Here is a 19,158-nt window from a genome sequence, read left to right as displayed (position 1 = left end):
TGTGTGCACACTCATGGCTTCACAGGAAGTGACTGCTGCTCACATACGGTCCCCTCTCCATTGCAGGCTATTCCTGTCGGTTGGTGTCACAGAACATGGCCCTTATCCTACTGAAGGAGGACTCTTTAGATGTAAGTTGTCTCTCAACTGTTATTTCTGATATAGCTGTATTAAATTATATACTGCAATTATCAATCAGTTTGTGTTAAAAACAATTGTAAAACGACTTTGTTTAGTTTGTCTTCATGAATAGATGTCATAAAGCCTTGTCTCTTAACATCAACATGTTGTGGGCTTAGAATATTACCTCGCTGGCAATACTGTTCTCTCATAGGTCTGAACATTTAAAATGGGTTAGTTTTGATCTTGTGTGGCTTTTTTTTAAACTATGAAGCGTTACATGCAGTGATGGCATCTAGTATGGTTCCCATGAAGTGGTAGTGGCTGATTGTGGAGGTTCCTAGCTGTGTTCTTCCTCATAGATACTGTCCAATACAGCTAATAGAAAGTGCTGGCAGTTGCTCAGATTTATATATCAAGTGGATGGAGGGGTACTTGATTCTCCAGCCCAGATGCCAACAGATCATGGGAATGGAACACTTTGGGTGCCAGAATATTTTTATAGGCAAGCATATTCCTGGATGTGCTGTCAATGTGAGTTACTGGAGACAAGGGAGCCTCCATGAGAAAATTCCTCCAAAAGATTGGGCTGTCAAAAAGTCTGCAGGGCATTTTCTGAGTTGGTGATTGATGGACCAGCAGCCCATCATTGGGGATGCTGTCCCTGGGCAGGTGGTCCTGGGTTCTATAAGAAAGCAGTCTGAGCAAGCCACGGGGAGCAAACTGGGAAGCAGCATCCTTCACGGTCTCTGCATTGGCTCCTGCCTCCAGGTTCCTACCCTGTAGAGTTCCTGTCCTGACTTCCTTTGATGATGGGCAGTGATGTGGAAGTGTAAGCTGAAGAAACCCTTTCCTCCCCAACTTGCTTTTGGTCATGATGTTTCACAGCAATCGTAACCTTAACTAAGATCATGGCTTACAGCTCCTGAGAAGACAGCAATGGGGACAGATTCAAGGGTGACTAGTAAAGCTGTTTGATAGGAAAATATTAATTAAATATGAAAATTTTTCAGGCTTCCAGAAGGTTCTGGAGGTACCCACAGTGCCCCTTTCATGTGATGTCAACTTAATACCAGTGTTGGGGGCAATGCCTGGGCTGGTTGCATTTTGAAAGGGAGGAGAGAGAGAGTTAGGGACTTGGGCAAGTCCCTACTGTGAAGACCGGTTCTCTTTACTCCCTCAGGGTCTTATGGGTCAGTGGCTGAGTCCAGACTCAGTGTTGAGCCCAGGACATCACTGGCAAGAAGCCAGCCTTGTCCTGAGTGCTTCAGGTACTTCTCTGTGAGGCTTGCTCTTTTCTGTGCAAACATCTCATCACTCTGCACCTGAGAGAGTCAGCTTGTAAAGAACAAAGATTCATTTGGCTCACTGCTTGGGGGTTTTATTTGGCACTTAGAGTTGACTCCACCATTGCTTTGGGCTGAGTCAAGGCAGCACGTTAGTGGGACCACAAGGCGGTCACTCACCTCAGGGCCACCTGTGGTGAACAGTCACTGGAAACGTACCTGGGTTTCATGAGGACTATTAACTGCAAGCAGTCTGCATTTCAGGAGCGTCTGCAGCTGCTGGTTCCCCTACTGAGTGGCACAGTGCAGGCAATTCAGAGTCCCTTAGAGCAGGGACCCCGACAGGTACCAAATGCACCCATCCGGTCCTGTAAAGTTTTATTGTAAAACAGCTGTGCACACTTCTTGTTCGTGTTCTGTCAGTGACAGTAACAATGCTGCCAGGGCAGAGGCCAGTGGAGGCAATGCAAGCCACAAGCTGCAAGTGCTGAAAGCCACCATCCTGTTCTTTACAGACTCCACTGGCCTGGCCCTGCCTGGCAAGTGAAAGGGCCCTTTATTGTAGGCACATGGCCCTATTGTCCCTGTAGTCTAAAGCAGTGGTTTTAAGAATTCAAATGCATTCTTTAGGAAATGGAATCTGTGCTAATTTGGGGGAAATGTAAAGCTATGACTGTAAGGAAATGTAAGAAAACTCCTTTACTAAAGGAAGTGGGAAATTGTTTAGGAAAAATGTGTAACTTTCAAAATCAGACTTAAAGTAGAAAGAAGAGAGCAAATATACAAATATGCAGCTATACAGATGTGGGGGTCACTGCTTACAGTGACCTCCAAAGAGAGCACCACAGCCCTGGGATGCTTACGGTACCATTTGATAGATTACCCAAAGAACAGAGAATTTCACCTTTATACCATTACCCAGGCAACACGGAAAATATTACCACTTTCTAATATGGTTTGATGCAATTACAAACTTCAGGTCCAAACCAACAGAAGTGGGGTAACAAAGAAATTTCAGATTAATCTCAGCAATGAAGAAAAAATTCTTTAATAAAGGACTGGCAAGCCAAATCATGTAATATAAAGAAGACATATTATGCTTACATAAGCATGCGTTTTCTTTACCAAGTGTATTGTGTATGTTACTTAGGAAAATCTTTTCACTAAAAAAAACTTTATTAACAAAAGAAAACCTATGAAATGATTTCACTTGAGGTAGAGAAAACAAACCCAGCACTCATTTATGACTAAGCACCGAGGGACTTAGAATCCTGGCAGAGGTGTAAATGCTATTAAGCTAATGGGGTACACCTGTCGAGACCTTACCCACCCATCAAGCTTGTGGTGAAGAGCTAGGACAGTTCTTTGGGAAGGCAGCCATGACATAGGCATGTCCATGTTGCATTACTTTTAACAGTATACTGCAGATACCCGATTCATTGTGGTGTGTGTGTGTGTGTGTGTGTGTGTGTGTTGTAAAAGGGTCACCTATAATTAATGATATGGTTGCCTATATGGAAGTTATAAGAGAATCATAGTGAGAACTGAAGACTGATTGCCAGGTATTTTAAAGAACTGGGCATTAGGGACAATTGAAGCTCCTTTGCACCCTTCCTTTGTCCAGCTGTTTTTGAGAAATCTCTCAGTCCTGTTCATAGTTTTCCATAGTGTTTCTAAGTTATGGGTAAACTGGTGTTAAATTTTTGATTTTTCACATCAGTGAAAATATTTGAGATATGCTTGTGTAGTTTGCGTATCTGATTCATGTTTCTCTCTTTTTTTTTTTTTTTTCAAGCAGCTACTTTAGCTTTAGAGAGTGTTTGGCATTTTAAATTTGGTGGTCAGTATTTTGAAAGTTTTCTACTTTTTTTCCCAAGTGCTGCCGGCGTCTCTCTGGTTCACGTCTAGAGACAGGAGGGGCCACTTAACTGTCTTCAGTACAGTTAGACACGGCCAGTTTCTAGCTAATGTGCTCTGCCAATCTCACCTTGTCCAAGGGTTTCCTTTGTCCCATGTCCTCAGTGACAGACCCTCAGTCCTTACATCAAGAACATATGCTGGGTTTCTCTGCCTCATGCCTGCATCATCTCCTATTGGAAGTGAATGCTGCTGCTTCCTGGCTATGGAGGGGAAGTGTCTAGCAGGTCACTTCCCTTGCCAGTGGGTCACTGTGTAAAGAATTATGTTGTCAGCAATTGAAGCATCACCTCTCTTTCAGGTGTCTTGGACTCAGTGTTCCTGGTGCCTTTTAGTTAGCCAGCTGTATGTTTGGGTGTGTGGTTGTGGGTCATTTGTAAAGCAGCTCTTTGTTGCCCAAATGATGACCTGCATTCTTTCCTCATTTTTATTCTTTCATAACCAGCTAATGAGACTGAAATTTTGAGAGCAGTGTTTCCTGGAGCTCAGCTTGTTGAGGTTCTCAGTGTCCCTCACCATCTTCTGCCTGGGGGATCGAGAGCAATGACAGCAATCCTGAGGTGCTTTGCATCTGAAACATCCACTTTTTATACCTCAATCATGAGTACCAGGAATCCTAGTTAAAAAACAAAGTTAGCCAAATCCAATAGGTCGAGTTGGGTCATAGGCCACAAATCACTGTGCCAGACCCTTGTACATGTGGCTCCCATTGAAGGTAATAATGCCCCCTTGACTCCTCCTGCAGCTGCTGCCCAGCCTCCAGCCGGGATCAGGCTCCCGGGTGGTGCAGGTGGATTTTAGGCAAACATGTAGAGATTAAATAGCTAATTGGAAATGATTGTGCAGAATAAAGCTGAAGTCTGGTGTATGCTGGCAAGGAAATTATTACAGACATACAAATGGCTTACTGTTCATTTTAATTAGAGTCTGAGCAGAAGACGAGATTCAACTGATAAATCTCCACCAGACTCAAGCCGCGCTGAAAACCCTGGGCATTTGTGCAGAAATAGCAGAGGCTGTGATGTCAAACCGGATGTAGAAAAGGTTTTGTTTCCTCTCTTTTAATTGTTTTGACTCTAGTTGTATGGAGAGTTATTACCTAGTGGCCATATGCAGTTTTTAAAAATTATAGTCTAATAGATTTTGTCTTTTCCTTATTCATGAGCCATTTACAAAAGTGAATGTTGTGTTTTAATTCCAGGAGTTGACTTTTTTTAAAATTTATAGTTATTTTATTAATTTCCGTGTACGAATGACATTGAGTATTTGGTATTTTAGTAATCTCCTCTGAGAACTGACAGGATTACTTTATGAGCAGGGAGCAACCTGGACAGTTTGACGGAAAACTTGAGGGTCTGACACAGTTCTTTGGGAGCAGAGACAACACCAGATACTTTTGCTAATCGTTCTTTCCTGAAGTGTTCTTGATTTGGATCTTTGTAGTGATTATATTTATGGGTTTATTTAATTGTTTCGTTTTTTGCCAGAGTTCCACCACGTGATTTATTGGAGTTGCCATGGCTTAATTTCTTCCCTTTGGTTTTTCTTTCTTGATGCTGACTGGGAAAAGTTAGGGCAGTTCGGGAGGACTGGTGCAGGAATCCCACCCCCCTTCCCTCTCAGGTTCTCCTTTTTCATCTTATCATCTTAATACATTCAGTGCTCAGGTAAGAGAGCAGGCAGCAAGAGAAGGGCGTGAGCTCTTTTCACACGTTGCACAACACAAATCTGAGCTGTGGCACACACCCACATTGGACTTAATGTCTGTTTAAGCAATGGCTTCTGTGGCCTGATGACTTCCTTTGATACTAATTTGTGAATTTCCATGTTAGTGAGTTAGGAGACCAAGGAGTTCAGTGGTCTGTAAATCGTGAACATGTTCCCAATGTGTAAACGTGTGATATTCATGAACCCATCCTACAGAAATGCGCTTAGGAATTGCAAGATCATGGATGTGAATGGATAAGGTGGCCGTTTCAGAGGAAAGTTCTCACTGTGCATTAAGATATTGATGGCCCAAGTAACTTACTGTAGCTTAGGTTTCTGGTTTTGCTACCATTAGGTATAAATTATAACTAGCAATACTTTCAATCAACACTTGTCATTCTTCAGTGAGTTTTCAGTAAGTTAGATAGAGAGGTTTGAAGGTCACTACTGCCAAGGCTGCCTGCCGCTGCTGGTTGGGAGGCCTTTCTGTGTATGGGAGGGACTTCAAGGAGGACAGAGCGGCCCTCCTGCTGAGAAACAAGGACACACCGGGAGAATATGAGGCAGCCTGGGAAGGGGGGACAGGAAGAAATTATTACCATGGAAGAAAAATCAAGAGAAAAAATTTAAAAGGTATAAAAAGAAAAAAAAAAACACACCAAACCATAAGAACAACAAAAACACACTCAAAAAATATGGAGTCTTGTAGGTCACCTATTGCTGAGCACAAGGCCTGCCGTGGAGAGTGGCTAACAGACCAGTGTGGCTCCATTGGTGAGCACTGGTTTCCCTCTCCCAGCAGGTATCAACTGCACATAGCTCCTTGGTTAAGGGTGGTGCTTTGTGCCTGCTTCCCCTTCTCCGGTAGGACTGCATGCTTGTTTGTAGTTCTGGGGGAGAGTTCGCTGGCACAGCTTCCAGCCTGCTGGGGGCATGTAGCTGCCCTCTGTAGATAGAATGCTGGCTAGTCCCGAGTCCACACTAGTCAGGACCCATGCTTAGGATACTGGAAACCAATCTCATTAGATGATTTGTTGGTGCTAGGCCCTAGAGCAATGGAGAATTGTAATAATGGCACTAACCTGATTTAAAACGAGACAGACTTTTCATTATCGTGCCCTTTCCAGCAGGATCCTGTGTGTTATAGGCAATCCCATTCTGCTGGGAGAATGATGCCTAGACGTGGTGAAATGCCTTGAGGCCTTTTAAGGACACATGGAATGACATTACTGCTAGATACATCGGCCGCATGCTTTGTGAGGTCCTTGTGCAATAGAAAAAGCCTTAATCATCTGCTTAGCACTGAGACAAAGAGAACTCCTGTTCTGGACATGGCAGCGATGTGCTAAAAAGTTTGATCTTCCCCTTTTGTTTTACAAGGAGGGTAGGCTGGGTTGCCCTCTGCCACTAAGAAAGACTTGAAAGCATTGAAGGTGGTACAGCTGCAGGTGCTGTGGAGCTGATGCAGGGTGCTTGTGTTGAGTATGCCAGCTCACTTATCTTTCATTTGTGGTCTGGATTGGGGAGAGAAAAAGCTGTACCCCAGAACTCCTCTCAGTCAGCAGGGACCCCTCAAGGGTCACAGTCATAGGATAGAGAGGGCTACGAGCAGAACTGGCTTCCAGCTTTAGGGCTGGCTCGCCTTACCTATGTGGTGGAGGGATACCCCACCTCCACCCCAGCACTCTGACAAGTGAACATGACAAGTGACTGTCTCAGCGAGAAAACAGGGGATCTGAGTTGTTCAAAGATAACACAGCAAAGTGAGTGGTGAGACCTGAGTTCAGTAATGAATATATTCAACAGTGTCTGGAGGGCCTTGGAAGACACTTGTGATAAAATGCAAAAAGAGCGTAAGCTCAGAAGACTGGAAATTGATGTCAAGTGCTTTAAAAAATTTCAGATGGTTTTGTAAGCCATTTTAAAACCAGTTTTCACTGGGTAGGAATCTTGAGGTATAAAATACCATTGGCTCCCTCGTTGGTAAACTAATGAACACATGTTAGCAGCAAGTAGGTGAAGCATTATTACGTGGTTTAAAGTGGGAATCAAATGTGATGTGCTTCTTTCTTTTTTTTTTTTCCCCAGTAAAATTGTGTTGGGCCACAGAGGGGAAGTATATCTAGTACTGTGGAAAACCAGGACAAAACCATGGCCACAGTGATGGGAGCTGAGTTGAGAACTGGGCAGTGTCCTCAGGGACAGCACTAGGTAGATAATTGCTGCTGCACTTGGCCTCTATGGGGTCACTTCCTGCCTAGGTCAGAGTTAGGGTCTCACTGTCCTACTTGCTGGAAGTGCTAGGGAGGGAAGTGATCTCACCCTGGGGACCTTTGTACCAGTTATGTGAGCACAAGGAGGTGGTCCCTTGCACCTCATCACAGCTGCTCCCTTGACACTTAGGAAAGATGCTGTTGGTGTAGTTTTGTGAACTAATGAGCAGGAAATCTACAGAGTGTGTCAGGCTCCAGCTTCCCAGTCCTCTGGGCTGAGGATTGGTGGGAACATGGGGGAGGGGAGAGACATTAACCACAAAATTTGTCCAGTTACTGAATCTATTTTTCTATTTTTTATTTTACTCAACCCCTCCTTTTTTTCTGTAACTTTATTGCTATTGTCTTGTTTTTCTCAGAGTCAAATACACAGATGTCATAACCTATGTTCTCAGCAGCCAGGGGTTATGGACCGAGAAAGTAATTTCTTGTAGATGTCACACCGAAAGTGCAAGTGTCTTCGATCCAGCTAATGTTGCTAGTTACCAAATCCAGTCATGATATTCAACAAGCTTTTATCACTTAAAAAAAAATAAAAAGGAAAATAACTATGTAGCATTGCTTATGAAGCACAGGTACCTCTCAAGAGCTTGGAGATTTGCTCTGTTGTCAGAACTGGAAACTTGTAGAAAACTGACTGGAGCTTGATTCACAGTGAGGGGCCAGGGAGGTGGATCAGTATGTGAGGTAAGCTCAATCCACACCCACCAGAAACCACATGCAGTGTGTGATCCCAGAGCTGGGAAGGCAAAGGCTGATGGATCTCAGTGGCTCACTGGCCAGCCAGCTTAGCACACCTCCTGAGCTCCGGGCCAGTGAGAGGCCTGTCTCAGAAAAGAAGCTGTAGGAACTTGAACTTGACACATGGCTTAGTTTTGTTCTGTGAGTGGGTCTCAGTTAAAACCTCCATGGTTTTAACTGGAAGGGCCAATGCTTAGGAAAGTTGTGAGAAAAGTATTGTATTACTCATTAAATTTTAACAGGTGCATATCCATTGTACATAGTTGTGGTTTTATTAGTAAAGACATTTTTTATTCAAGTGTATCATGACATTGTTTCCTTAAAGATCTAAATGTAGACTCTGAAGCGATGAAATGGTTTTCTCTCTGTTTCTTAATTAATGCAGGATTTGGAAATACGAGTAAAAAAATTAGAAAGATCACACAAATTTCCAAATGCCTGTTTCTGAAGAGATTTTTCTAGATAATCACTTGGTCAATATGGCCAGTTTCTCTCTTTGCTCTGAGTCCGCCTGTTGGTGACTTTAGACCACTCAACTTCCACTGATAACAGTTAAGCAGGATCTTGCCTATGTTGTAAGAGTCTTCCCCAAAGACCCCACAGCTATCTTTCCACATCTCCCTGACACTGTTTAGAAGCATTGATGGCGCCCTCCACATCTTCCCGCCCTGTGTGGCACAGCTCCTGACCATGGCAGGTTCTCCAAATGCTTAAAGGATCAGTTGCTTGATCCCTAAGAGGATTTGAGTTACAAATACAGTATTTTTAGTTACAATGCTCTTAAGGTCACGATATCTTTATTTTAAGTGACAGTTCATGTTGACCAGCCTTTCCACACCCTTCCACCCAAATGTGGCTGCCTTCTTTTCTCATTGGCTACCCACGACAGGAAAGAGATGAAAAGTTAAAGGCAGACATTAAAATAAGTAGAGTAATCATTTGAAAGAAATATTTGGCTGTTGACCATTAAAAATGGCAACTTAAGGCTGAGGAGATGTACTAAAACGAGAGACCCTGCCTTTAAAAACTAAGGAGGAGAATGATAGAGGAGGAAATCTTACATTGATCTCTGGTTTCCACATGCATGTCCACATGTCTGCTCACACAGGTACACACCACACACACAGATAATCTTAGCAAGATAATTTAATGTTTTAAAAAGGATGAGTATTGTGGAGTATCACACAGTCTTGGAACAGTGTACTTCCCAGGGACAAATTACAGTACTTCAAAAAATTCTATGTCCCAAAAGCAATGGAGGGATAGACACGATTATGTTTGTCAAGTGAATGATCTGCTGTTATTAGTTGGATAGGTACAAGCTGTGTGAACTGTACTTGCCCACGGGTGGTCTTGCCTTTGAGCTACTTTGCAGAAAAATAGTCAATTTACCCAAATAAAGTGATTGGTGCAATTTTCCTGATGACTGGCCCTCTCTGGTTTTTCACTTCTATTTCAGCTCCTGTATGTTTAACCAAAGATATTATTTAAATATGAATTTCTTCCATCTGCAGGAGTGTGTTGCCTTTGGGAAACTTGAGTTAGCTGAGATTAACAAGGTTTTTTGCATGTAAATTTCCTCAAAATATATTAAACGTTTTTGGTTTTCTTCACTGGCATAAGGAAAGCGTAACCACAGTGGCCTATGTAGAGTCGTTCTTGTGCAGTTGCATTTTGGAGCAAGGTTGACGAGGGCAAGAGTGGCCAATCAGAACTGTGATAGAAGGCAAACACGCTCCTTCCTGGACCAGGCAGTTGACTGTTCTCACCTCAGCAAGGATTGATCCTTGGGGCAGATGCAGGATGGAGAGGACTGAGAAGTACTTGTTAATGAGAGCAAGGCTTTCTACCTTCGTCTGATCCCTTTCTGGAAAAGAGCAAATATGGTCTTTGAAAATATCAAATGTTTGTAAAAGGGTGAAGAAATGTAATACTACAGATGTTCCTTGTAACACTCAGCTCTGTGATTCCACCCGCTGGAGGTAATTGTCTTAAATTACGAGCGGTGCTACCATAGTGCTTGCACTCTAACTGCTAATTGACCCTTTGGGTTTTAAAATACACAGGCCTTGGCAATTCAAAGCTTATTAAATTATGTCTTCTTGTGGGAACCAACATGGTATGTTGGAGCAGTGAACAGGGAAGGTTTCTGGAGACACAAGGTGATGGGGGGTCTCTTTATAGCCTTTGCCCTTCACAAACTGTGGGTTGTTAACATTTCAGTCTGTAGGATGTTTTACAAAGTAGAGGTCTCTTGCATCATTTACCTGTTACTCTGAGTTCTGTGTTGATCTTCTAAATAACTAGAAATTAAGTAAAATTACTTATGAACCAAAAGGTCTTGGTATGTAGCCGGTTGTTTTAATTTAACCCTTGCAGTAGCATGCTAACATTTACAGGCTTACATGCCTAGATGGGGCTGCTAGGCTTCAACGGCTTCTCAAGGGTCATACACCCAGACACACAACCTCCTGGCTCCAATGTAGTTCTTTTATAGTCTCAGTCTCAGCCTGTCTGCTGTTCCCAATGTTTCAGAGTCGACATTAATGCTAAGGTGATTTTGAAGCCCTGTCCCAAGTTGAGGGAGTGAAGCCTGAATGCGGATGGGATAAGTGGTTTATTTGCTGTGTCTCTGGTTGCTAATCAGAACTGTGGCCGACTGGAAATAAACAGAAAGGACACAGAAGGACACTTACGTGGAACTGTCAGTTTGCTTGGCAGCAGATGAATGAATGAACACGATAGCACAGGTGTCTTGAGGATAATTATGAAGATGCTGAGTGAAGGAGTGCTTGGGGTTGTAGAAAAGAGACGGGTAAGAGCACCAATTCCTCTGGTGCACATGCTTGTTATGTTCTCTGTTTAGACAGTGCTCTCACTCACCCGGAACTCACTGTTGAAAATCCTTTCTTACCCATCTTTGCCTCCCCAGCATTGGAATTATATGCACACGTTGCCAAGCTTGTCATTTTATAAACGTGTTTTCTGGGGAGCAAGTTCAGATCTTCATGCTTGCAAAACAAGTTCTTCATCAACTGAGTTGTTTCCCTAGCTCCACAGAGAGTGTCTTTAGACAGGGCAGTTAAGGGAGCGCTTAGTGACCCTCCTGTATTAGCCAGTGCTCTCGATTTTCACTTTGACCAAAGATCTAATATAATTAGGCTAAGGGGAAGAATGGTGTCTTTTGACTCAGAGAGTTTGGTCCATGCTTGCTTGGCCTCATACTCGGCAGCAAAACATCATGGCAGTGGGAGTTGATGCTGTTTATCATTTCAGACAGGAAACAGAAAGGGGAAACAGGAAAGAGCTAGTACAAACATAGCCCCATAGGGTGTGCTCCAAATGACTACTTCCTCTAGCTGGGTCTTGCCTCCTACTGGGCTAAGAAATGATTTTATCAGGAAATCTATCAGGGATTGAATCATTCACTGCCTGCTAACCATCTCTAGAAATGCTATCACAAACACACCCAGATATGTATTTCCCTAATCTCTCAGTCCAGTCAAGTTGACATCTGGATTGATTGTCACATCCACCCTGCAAACCCATCACAGGGGCACAAGAACTCCTCTATCTGAAAGCGAGGAAGGGAAGTCCTTGCTCGTCACAGAACTGCCTGGCCCCTTAGCTTTGACCCAGCCCCTAGAATATAAGAAACAAAATAACTATCGCTTGTACTGCCAGTTCAGCACACTTAATTATGGAAAGCTGAGCCAACACAAGAAGGTGCTGTCAACTGATGAAGAAAGTGTGTAGTCAGCATTCTGTCACCATGGAAACAAAACCTCTTTGAGGTAAGCAATTTGTGAAGAAGGATGTTTATTTTGGCTCACAGCTTCGGTCCGGGGTCATCTTGACCTGGTTACTTTGAGTCTATGGAGAGGCAGTAAGTACTCCTCCCCACCGTGGCAAATGTGCAGGGTCAGGCAGAGCTGTTCACATCATGCCAGCCAAGAAGCAAGGAGGGACAGGATGGTCTAGTCCTGGCATTTCTTTCTAGGCCTCATCTTCCAGTTGCTGCCAAGCCTTTGACATAGACCCTTTGGGGGGACATTTTAAGATCCAGATCACAGCAGATGAGGAAGCCTGCTATTTCACAGCAAGCTCAGTCTAGCTGAATGTCTTTTCCATAGTGAGCCATGGTAATGTACCCTCTGCCCCGTTGGAGTCAGATTCAACAGCCTATGGAAATGTCCTGAGCCAGTTGCAAGGGGATTAATGGGAAAAGTTCTGTTGGGGGTTGAGGACACCATAGGAGAAGCTGTGTTGTCTACCAGAAGGTTGCTTCATTGTGTGATAGTTTTTAATGGCATCAGTTGCATAGCCATGTCTGTGACACACTCTCACAGGCCTGTAGACACTCCCAGGCATGTTTCATCTTTGCTGACTTAGAAACATATGCTGTCTGCCTCTACCAATCTCGATACTCTTTAACTCAGGGCCTCACCTTTCTTATTTTTCTGCTCTGTGTTTTTCCCTTAATGTTAATTTCTGCAGGTAAGTTACAGCTGAAACCTCTGGCCCAGGAGCCATCCATTTTCCTTAGGATGATGTCACACAGCTTTGCCTTGGCCCTTTGGATTAAGTAATTCTGCTGAATTTCGGTCCTGAGCTGCCTCTCCAAGATCCCAGGCACTCCTCTGAACCTCTTCCGCAGCCTGCACATGTGTGTGTCACTCCCTACCCGTGCTCTTATTACATCGAATATCAAGGGGTGGGCAGTTGGCTCCCTCTGAGGCTGTGAAGGACGGCCCCATTACCAGAGTGTCCCAACCTCTGGCGACCTCTGCCCTCTTTGATTTGTCTTCCCCCAGCATCTTCTTATCATCTTTACTCAGTGCATAGCTCTATGCATACTCCCCTCTTCCTAAGCAATGGGTTGGGGTGTGTCCTGATGCTTTGTCCTCATCACATCTACACAGACCTGTCTCCAAATAAGGTGATGTTCAGATGACACTGGGGGTCCATCGTTAAGCATGTCTGTTACTGTTGGACATGACCCAGCCCATAACTGCCCCTTCTTCATGATGAGTATAGGCCTTGCACTGCATCGCAAACATCCCGTGTTTAATAAGAGGATGGACCCTCTTGTATGGACAGCACAACCATTAGACCGTTAGAAACGGTCTCGGTGAGTCTCGTTGAGTTTATGCTGTACTTGTTTGTCACTCTCTTTAGCCCACACTGCTTTTGAGGACCAGGAGCAGCTCTGTGGCCCACCCTGGGCACTTAAACGTGCCTGTAGCCATGGCTGGTGTCAAGGCATCCTACAGCTGTGGGTTTCCGCAACCATGTCAGTCAGCATTGTTGGACTCCACAAAATTTACTTTATAACAGAAAATAGCATATTAATTCTTATCATTGAAAAGTATAAGTGTTTAAATATGCTAAAAATTAAACTCTTACTCAAGACACCTGAGTGGTGTCTCTGGGACTGCTAGACAATGCTCTGAAAAAAAAAAAAAGCCCAATAGAATTATGTTCTTCTTTTAGACTGTCAGATATTGGTGTCTGATTGTGACCTCAACAATTAGACTCTGAATTTCACTCAGGTTTGGCCCATCGTGTCTGACTTCCATTGTACCCAGTACACAGGCATGGGCATCCGTTGCTGGGAGGGCACTGCCATCAGGGCAACACATAACCTGTGTATATATTGCTAAGCTTCCAGTAAACCTTGTATTCCTGTGTTTAGTGCACCCTTTAAAGGGAATTTAAGATGTGCAGAAAGGGAGAAGACAGTGTTGTCTGCTTCTCTTTTGTGATAACCGCCACAAGCAAAAACATCTTGGGGAGAGAAAGGGTTGCTTCATTTTACAACTTCCAGGTCACAGTCCATCACCGAGGGTGGTCAGGGAAGGCACTCAAGCAGGCACCTGCCAGGAAGTAAGATCTTGGAAACAAAACAAAACAAACCCCTTCTCATTGGCTTGTTTATCCTGCTTTCTTATACAATCCTGGACCAGGTTACGGCCCTGCTCCCAGGGGTGGCACCGCCCACAATGGGGTAGGCCTTCTCGAATCAACTCAAGATAATGCTCTATAGACACGTCCACAGGCTGATCTGATGGAGGCATCTCCTCAGTTAAGGCATCCTCTTCTCAGGTGACTCCATGTCCGGCTGCCAGCACTGACAGTGCGATCGATCACTTGCAAGGGTGGACAAATTAAAAACCAGTGACTGTGTAGCCAATGCAAAGCCCACCTTCCTAAGAGCATGAAACTGTGCCAGTGACTGCTTTCAAAGCAAGGGGCCATTATCTTCCCAACAGAGCTAACCCCTACCACATCCATGGAGTTAAAGACAGTTTTCTTCTTCTCCCTGAGCAAGGAGACAGCTCAGTTTGAGATTATCAGTCTAATGTTTTATTTCTATATGAATTGAGGCCATCTGGTCACAGAAACTCCGAAGCTTCATGTTTCAGGGATTTAGTTTTGTGGCCATGAGTACTTCTCATTTTGCAATTAGAGGAAGATAATGTGTTCATAGGCTATGTATAACTCACTGGATCCGCTGGGGGAAAGTCCAGTCCAGGCACTGTGGTGTGTCCAAGAGCTGTGGCAGCACGAATCTCCGGAGAGGTGACTAATTAGTTGGGACTAAAGCCTTTCCCTCTTTCATGAGGCAACACTTATGTGTTGTGACACTAATTTCACAGTGTCAGTTTTCATGCCAGGGGGCCCCAGCTTTAATCCTCATTTCACATGCATCGCTGCGTCTCCTTCATTGATGAAACTTGGCCAGCGGCAAACAGTTTCAAGAGACAGAGCTGCGGCTTGCTAACTGCAGCTAGCTCTCGTGAATGGAAAGATCTTCTGAACCTTCTCTGAGGGAGTGGCTGCCCAGGAAGCCTCGAGATGATCACACATGACAAAAGGGCTTCTTACTGTGCATGCTGGTGACAATCAGATAACTGGAGCATTGGAGGGGGATGTGACAATGACTGTCGGTTAGCTGATGAGCAGGATTTGATTCTCTTCTAAGTCTCTGCATATAATAACAAAGTCCACCATATTATCTATTGGGAAAAATGAACATATAAACAAACAAACAAAAAACTAAAAACGTTCAAATTCTGTGGGGCCCAGGAGCCATGTGCCTAAGGGAGCCAGGAGCAGCCTGGAACAAGACTGGGGTCAAGGCGTGTCCAAACTCCAAAAACTCTTTTCTTGAGACCAGCAGGAGGAGGACTCTTCCCTCCCTACCCTGGACCTGCAGATCCTGGTGCATGTAGCCTTACAACCCCACCTCGGCCACCCTTGAGGTGGTCAGTAGCTTGGTGGCCAGGTTACAGTTTAAACCTCGTCTCTCCTTAGGTCATGTCCAGCAAACCCCTGGAATTCCTCTCCATGCAAATCAGGCATTCCTAGCACCTTGGCCTGGCCAGTGACTTACACTCACCGGAAAGCCTCCTACTGAATCCCACTTCCTAGCTTTCATTTTAATTTAGGAGAGTAGTAACTGCTTCTGAGACTGACTTAGGACATTTTCAGGGGGTGAGAAGTGGCCATTTCTGGTTCAAAGGTCTTTGGCTCTGCCAGAGGCCACTGGCGTTACCAGGGAAGTAAAGGCTCGAGTGCTACAGCTGTCACAGCTTAGCTACAGTATGTTTTCCAAGCCTTCGTCTGTCTTCAGTGTGTTTTGCTTTTTCTCCCGGGTAATTGCTAAATGACAAAACCCAGACCTGTTTGTGTGATGGAGAAAAGCTGGTATTCTGAAAGGACAGTTGCGCTCTCCTGTGAGACTCTGTGTGTGTTGACAGTGCTCACCTGTGTTGGCCAAACAGTGCCCATTGGACACACGGGCTAGTGCCAATGCAGACATGAAGTTTTACATTGACTTAATTTTCATTGAAATGTAATTTGCTCCATGCAGCTTGTAGTGGCTACCATGTGGGATGGGGCAGATGAGAATACTTTTTAGACTGTGGACAGCTGGACTTGGGCTTTTGCCAGAAGGTTTATCTTCTTGGGCCTGCTGCTTTGAGAGGAGGGGCTTATAGACCAGAAGTTTGGAAGCCTTTCTTTACACAGCAGCATTTTGTCCAGGGCTGCTAGGGTTGTCTTTGTTCTGGAGCAAAGGCTCACAGCTCATCTGTGATTTGGAGGGCCCCCACTTCCTCATCCAGATGCTGGAAAGGACACATAGGAAGGACATCTGCGCTTCATTTGCATTCAGTGACCCATGGGGCATAGGAACAAGGTTTTGCCAAAATATTTAAAACCGGAGTCCCTGTAAGTACTTCCTTTAGCTTTACATATTTTGAGACACAAGAAAAACTGTTTTGTTTCCTCTCTTTACACACTCAAAATGATACTTTGTACACCAGATGTTGTGGTTCCTTCTCCTCTCTAACCAAGCATTTCTCAGGTAGAAGACATTGGTGGGTATTATCTAATTTAACTCTTTTTAGACTCCAGATACTGTCTATCTGGAGTTAGAGTCATATCTCACCTATGAAGGGCTTACATATCTGCCCACAACCTTCTCAGATGCCAGCTGAAAGGCCTGATGGGACCTCTCTCTTTGACCATATGTAAATTGTTGGGTTCCCATGACCTGGTCTCTTGTTTAGTGATTGGCTAGGACAGACAGTTCACCTCACTCAAGGGAACACAGTCCTCAAGCACAGACACTGACAATGAAGGGCTGGTGTGGGTGAGGAGATCCAGATCCAGAGAATGAGTATGAAGCAGAGGTGTGGAATTCCATGCCTCTCCAGGCATACCTCCCTCTAGGAGCACCCAGCTCACCTGTCTATGTTAGGTAGCCCCCCTTCATGGCGACAAATGCCCGTGAGAAATAACTTAAAAGGAGGCATGGATTGTTTAGGCTCATGTTTGTTTGTTTGTTTTGAGGTTTTAGACCATAGTCACTTTGGAGATTGTGGCAAGGTGGGATGTATTACTCACTAGAACTTGTGAGAGAGGAAGCAGCTGACCTCCATGGTAGCCAAGAGAGGGCATGGGGCTACATCCAAATACTCCCGTCAGTAAAGGGCTGTTGCAGGGACCTGACTGCCTTCTGCTCTTTCTCACCTCCGGAAGGTTTCTCATCCTCCTTTTAACCCTGTAGGCTTTGGACCAAGCTGTCAATGCTGGCCCTCAAGGGACACTTCATGTATAAACCGCAATACTCTTGAATCTTGCCCTTGGGGCTTTTGTGACAGCTTCGCCCCATGAGTATGGCTGATGAAGCTCCTGAGATCAGCTCTTCCTCCATGTTTTGACCTTCTGATCCTGCCTTAGTCTTTGCTGTGTGGAGCCCCCGCTGCTCTTCTTTCGCTGTGCTAACACAGAAGACTGTTGACCTTATAGATTCCCAAGGCTTGAGGAGCTGTGTGTTTCCGGAAATGGGGTGATTTGTTTTTCAGTACCACACACCTTCATCTGCAATGGCTCTGCCTTGCTATCTGAAGTGAAGGTCTGGTCCTGCCTAACTATTGCAGATCTAGACTGAGGTCATAACCTAAAATCCCACTATGATTAGGATGACGTTAGATATGAGAGGAGACTTGAGCTTTCTTGAGAGTGAATTTCTAGTCTCTAACTCAACTCAGAAGCTGTCCTTTCCTGTGGGAAAAATTGGGCTCCATACCTACAACCCCAAGGATTTGAGGGGACTGCAGAAGACACTCTGGGGCCACACAAGATTTTTCTTTTGGCAGGCGGCATAGCTACACTTTTATGCCAGGGTGACAAAATGTTTGTAATTTAGCCTTTTAAGTAAATAGATCGAGTCACAGATGTGTGTTTGAAATGGCAAGTGTTCAACTGAGTTCTAAAAGACTGAAGAAGGAGGGCCTGGGCGGTTTGTTTAATTTTACAGCCATTTTAATCTATCCCCTTCGCCAAGAAAGTGGATAACTCCTCATGAGCTCAGGGCCATCCTTTACAATCATCCCCAAAGATGGTTACATATGCAGATGCAAAACATAGCCTTGTCCCAAAAGGAATAAGAAAGCATTCATTCTAAGCCAAGTGTGAGTGGCTGTGCCCTGAGAACACAGATGTGCATCACTCTGCATGACCTGTTCCAACAGAAATAGTTATATGCACTTTTATTAGTTCCAGAACAAAAGACAGCCATAAATACAGGGGTGCAGACATGAGATAGACGTGTTGTGCCAGCACGGCTAAGTCTCTGTTGCAGGTTTCAAGTGTTGTCTGATGGATTCCTAGTTCCTGGGTTTTTGGAAACTTGTGGTGTTAATGCAATCTGAAGATTTTTCTTTTTCCTTTTGACAAAAGCATATTGGGTCCAAGGTGGTCTATTGAAAGGGACTAAAAAGAGTTCAATATCGTTTTGGTTTTTGATACACAACATTCCAACTCTCCAAGGTAGAGAAAAATCTAACCAGTTGATTGGCCTTCAATTTAAGTGTAACTTTTAGAATGGAATTTCAGTTCCTAACAACTATCCAGCGACGCAGTTGACAGATTCAAGGTGCACACCAGGTAAGTTAGCCTTTCTTACCAAGTGGCATGTTAAGAAGTATGCAGGCTAACCTGACTATCCGTTAGTATGCCACAGGCAGCACTGGCAGATTGGCTTTCTGGGTGACTGCTCTTACACACTAGTGCGGTTTTTAAGATGAGAGGTAATGATGTGCATCATTACACTGAGAAGACTTTATTTGAATTTCAGCTTACTGGATTTCAGAGAGACAGTACACACACACACACACACACACACACACACACACAAACAGAGTCACACACACTGACAGACACAGAAAAACATACACCACTAGACTAGGGGCATGAGCAAGATGATAAAGCTGATCATCCCTGTGTCTTTTTGGAAATATTGCATATCAGCAGCAAATCAATTGGCTTTTTTTTTTTTTTCAAAATGTGGTTTTTCAGTGTTCCCTTGGCTGTGCTGGACTCGCTTTGTAGACCAGGCTGGCCTCAAACTCATAGAGATATGCCTGTCTCTGCCTCCGCTAGTGCTGGGATTACAGATGTGCCTCGCCCACACCTGGCTCAACTGACATTTTTTTATGCTGCTTTTTAGTCACCGTGGCATCATCATGATAATGATGACAGTCTTGTGGTATCCACTTCCTGTAAGCTTCATCCAGAAGTTCAACTGTGAGAGATAAGCTGGC

At 44.3% G+C, this 19,158-nt stretch overlaps 1 protein-coding gene across 3 annotated transcripts in view; it reads left to right on the top strand.

Annotated features, from left to right (window-relative positions):
• Atp8a2 (ATPase phospholipid transporting 8A2) overlaps positions 1–19,158 on the top strand; it is a 504,296-nt gene that overhangs the window by 168,052 nt on the left and 317,086 nt on the right. For all 3 annotated transcript variants that reach the window (XM_055617218.1, XM_055617234.1, XM_055617226.1), the window contains one exon: positions 67–131. In XM_055617218.1, the coding sequence (XP_055473193.1) occupies positions 67–131 (65 nt within the window). The remainder of the gene's footprint in view (positions 1–66; positions 132–19,158) is intronic.

This window comes from Psammomys obesus, unplaced genomic scaffold (assembly GCF_907164565.1).
Source record: "Psammomys obesus unplaced genomic scaffold, mPsaObe1.curated_primary_1811, whole genome shotgun sequence".
Taxonomy (NCBI): Eukaryota; Metazoa; Chordata; class Mammalia; order Rodentia; family Muridae; genus Psammomys; species Psammomys obesus.
Note: the sequence above shows the minus strand (reverse complement) of the source record. Positions and strands in the feature narration are given on the sequence as shown.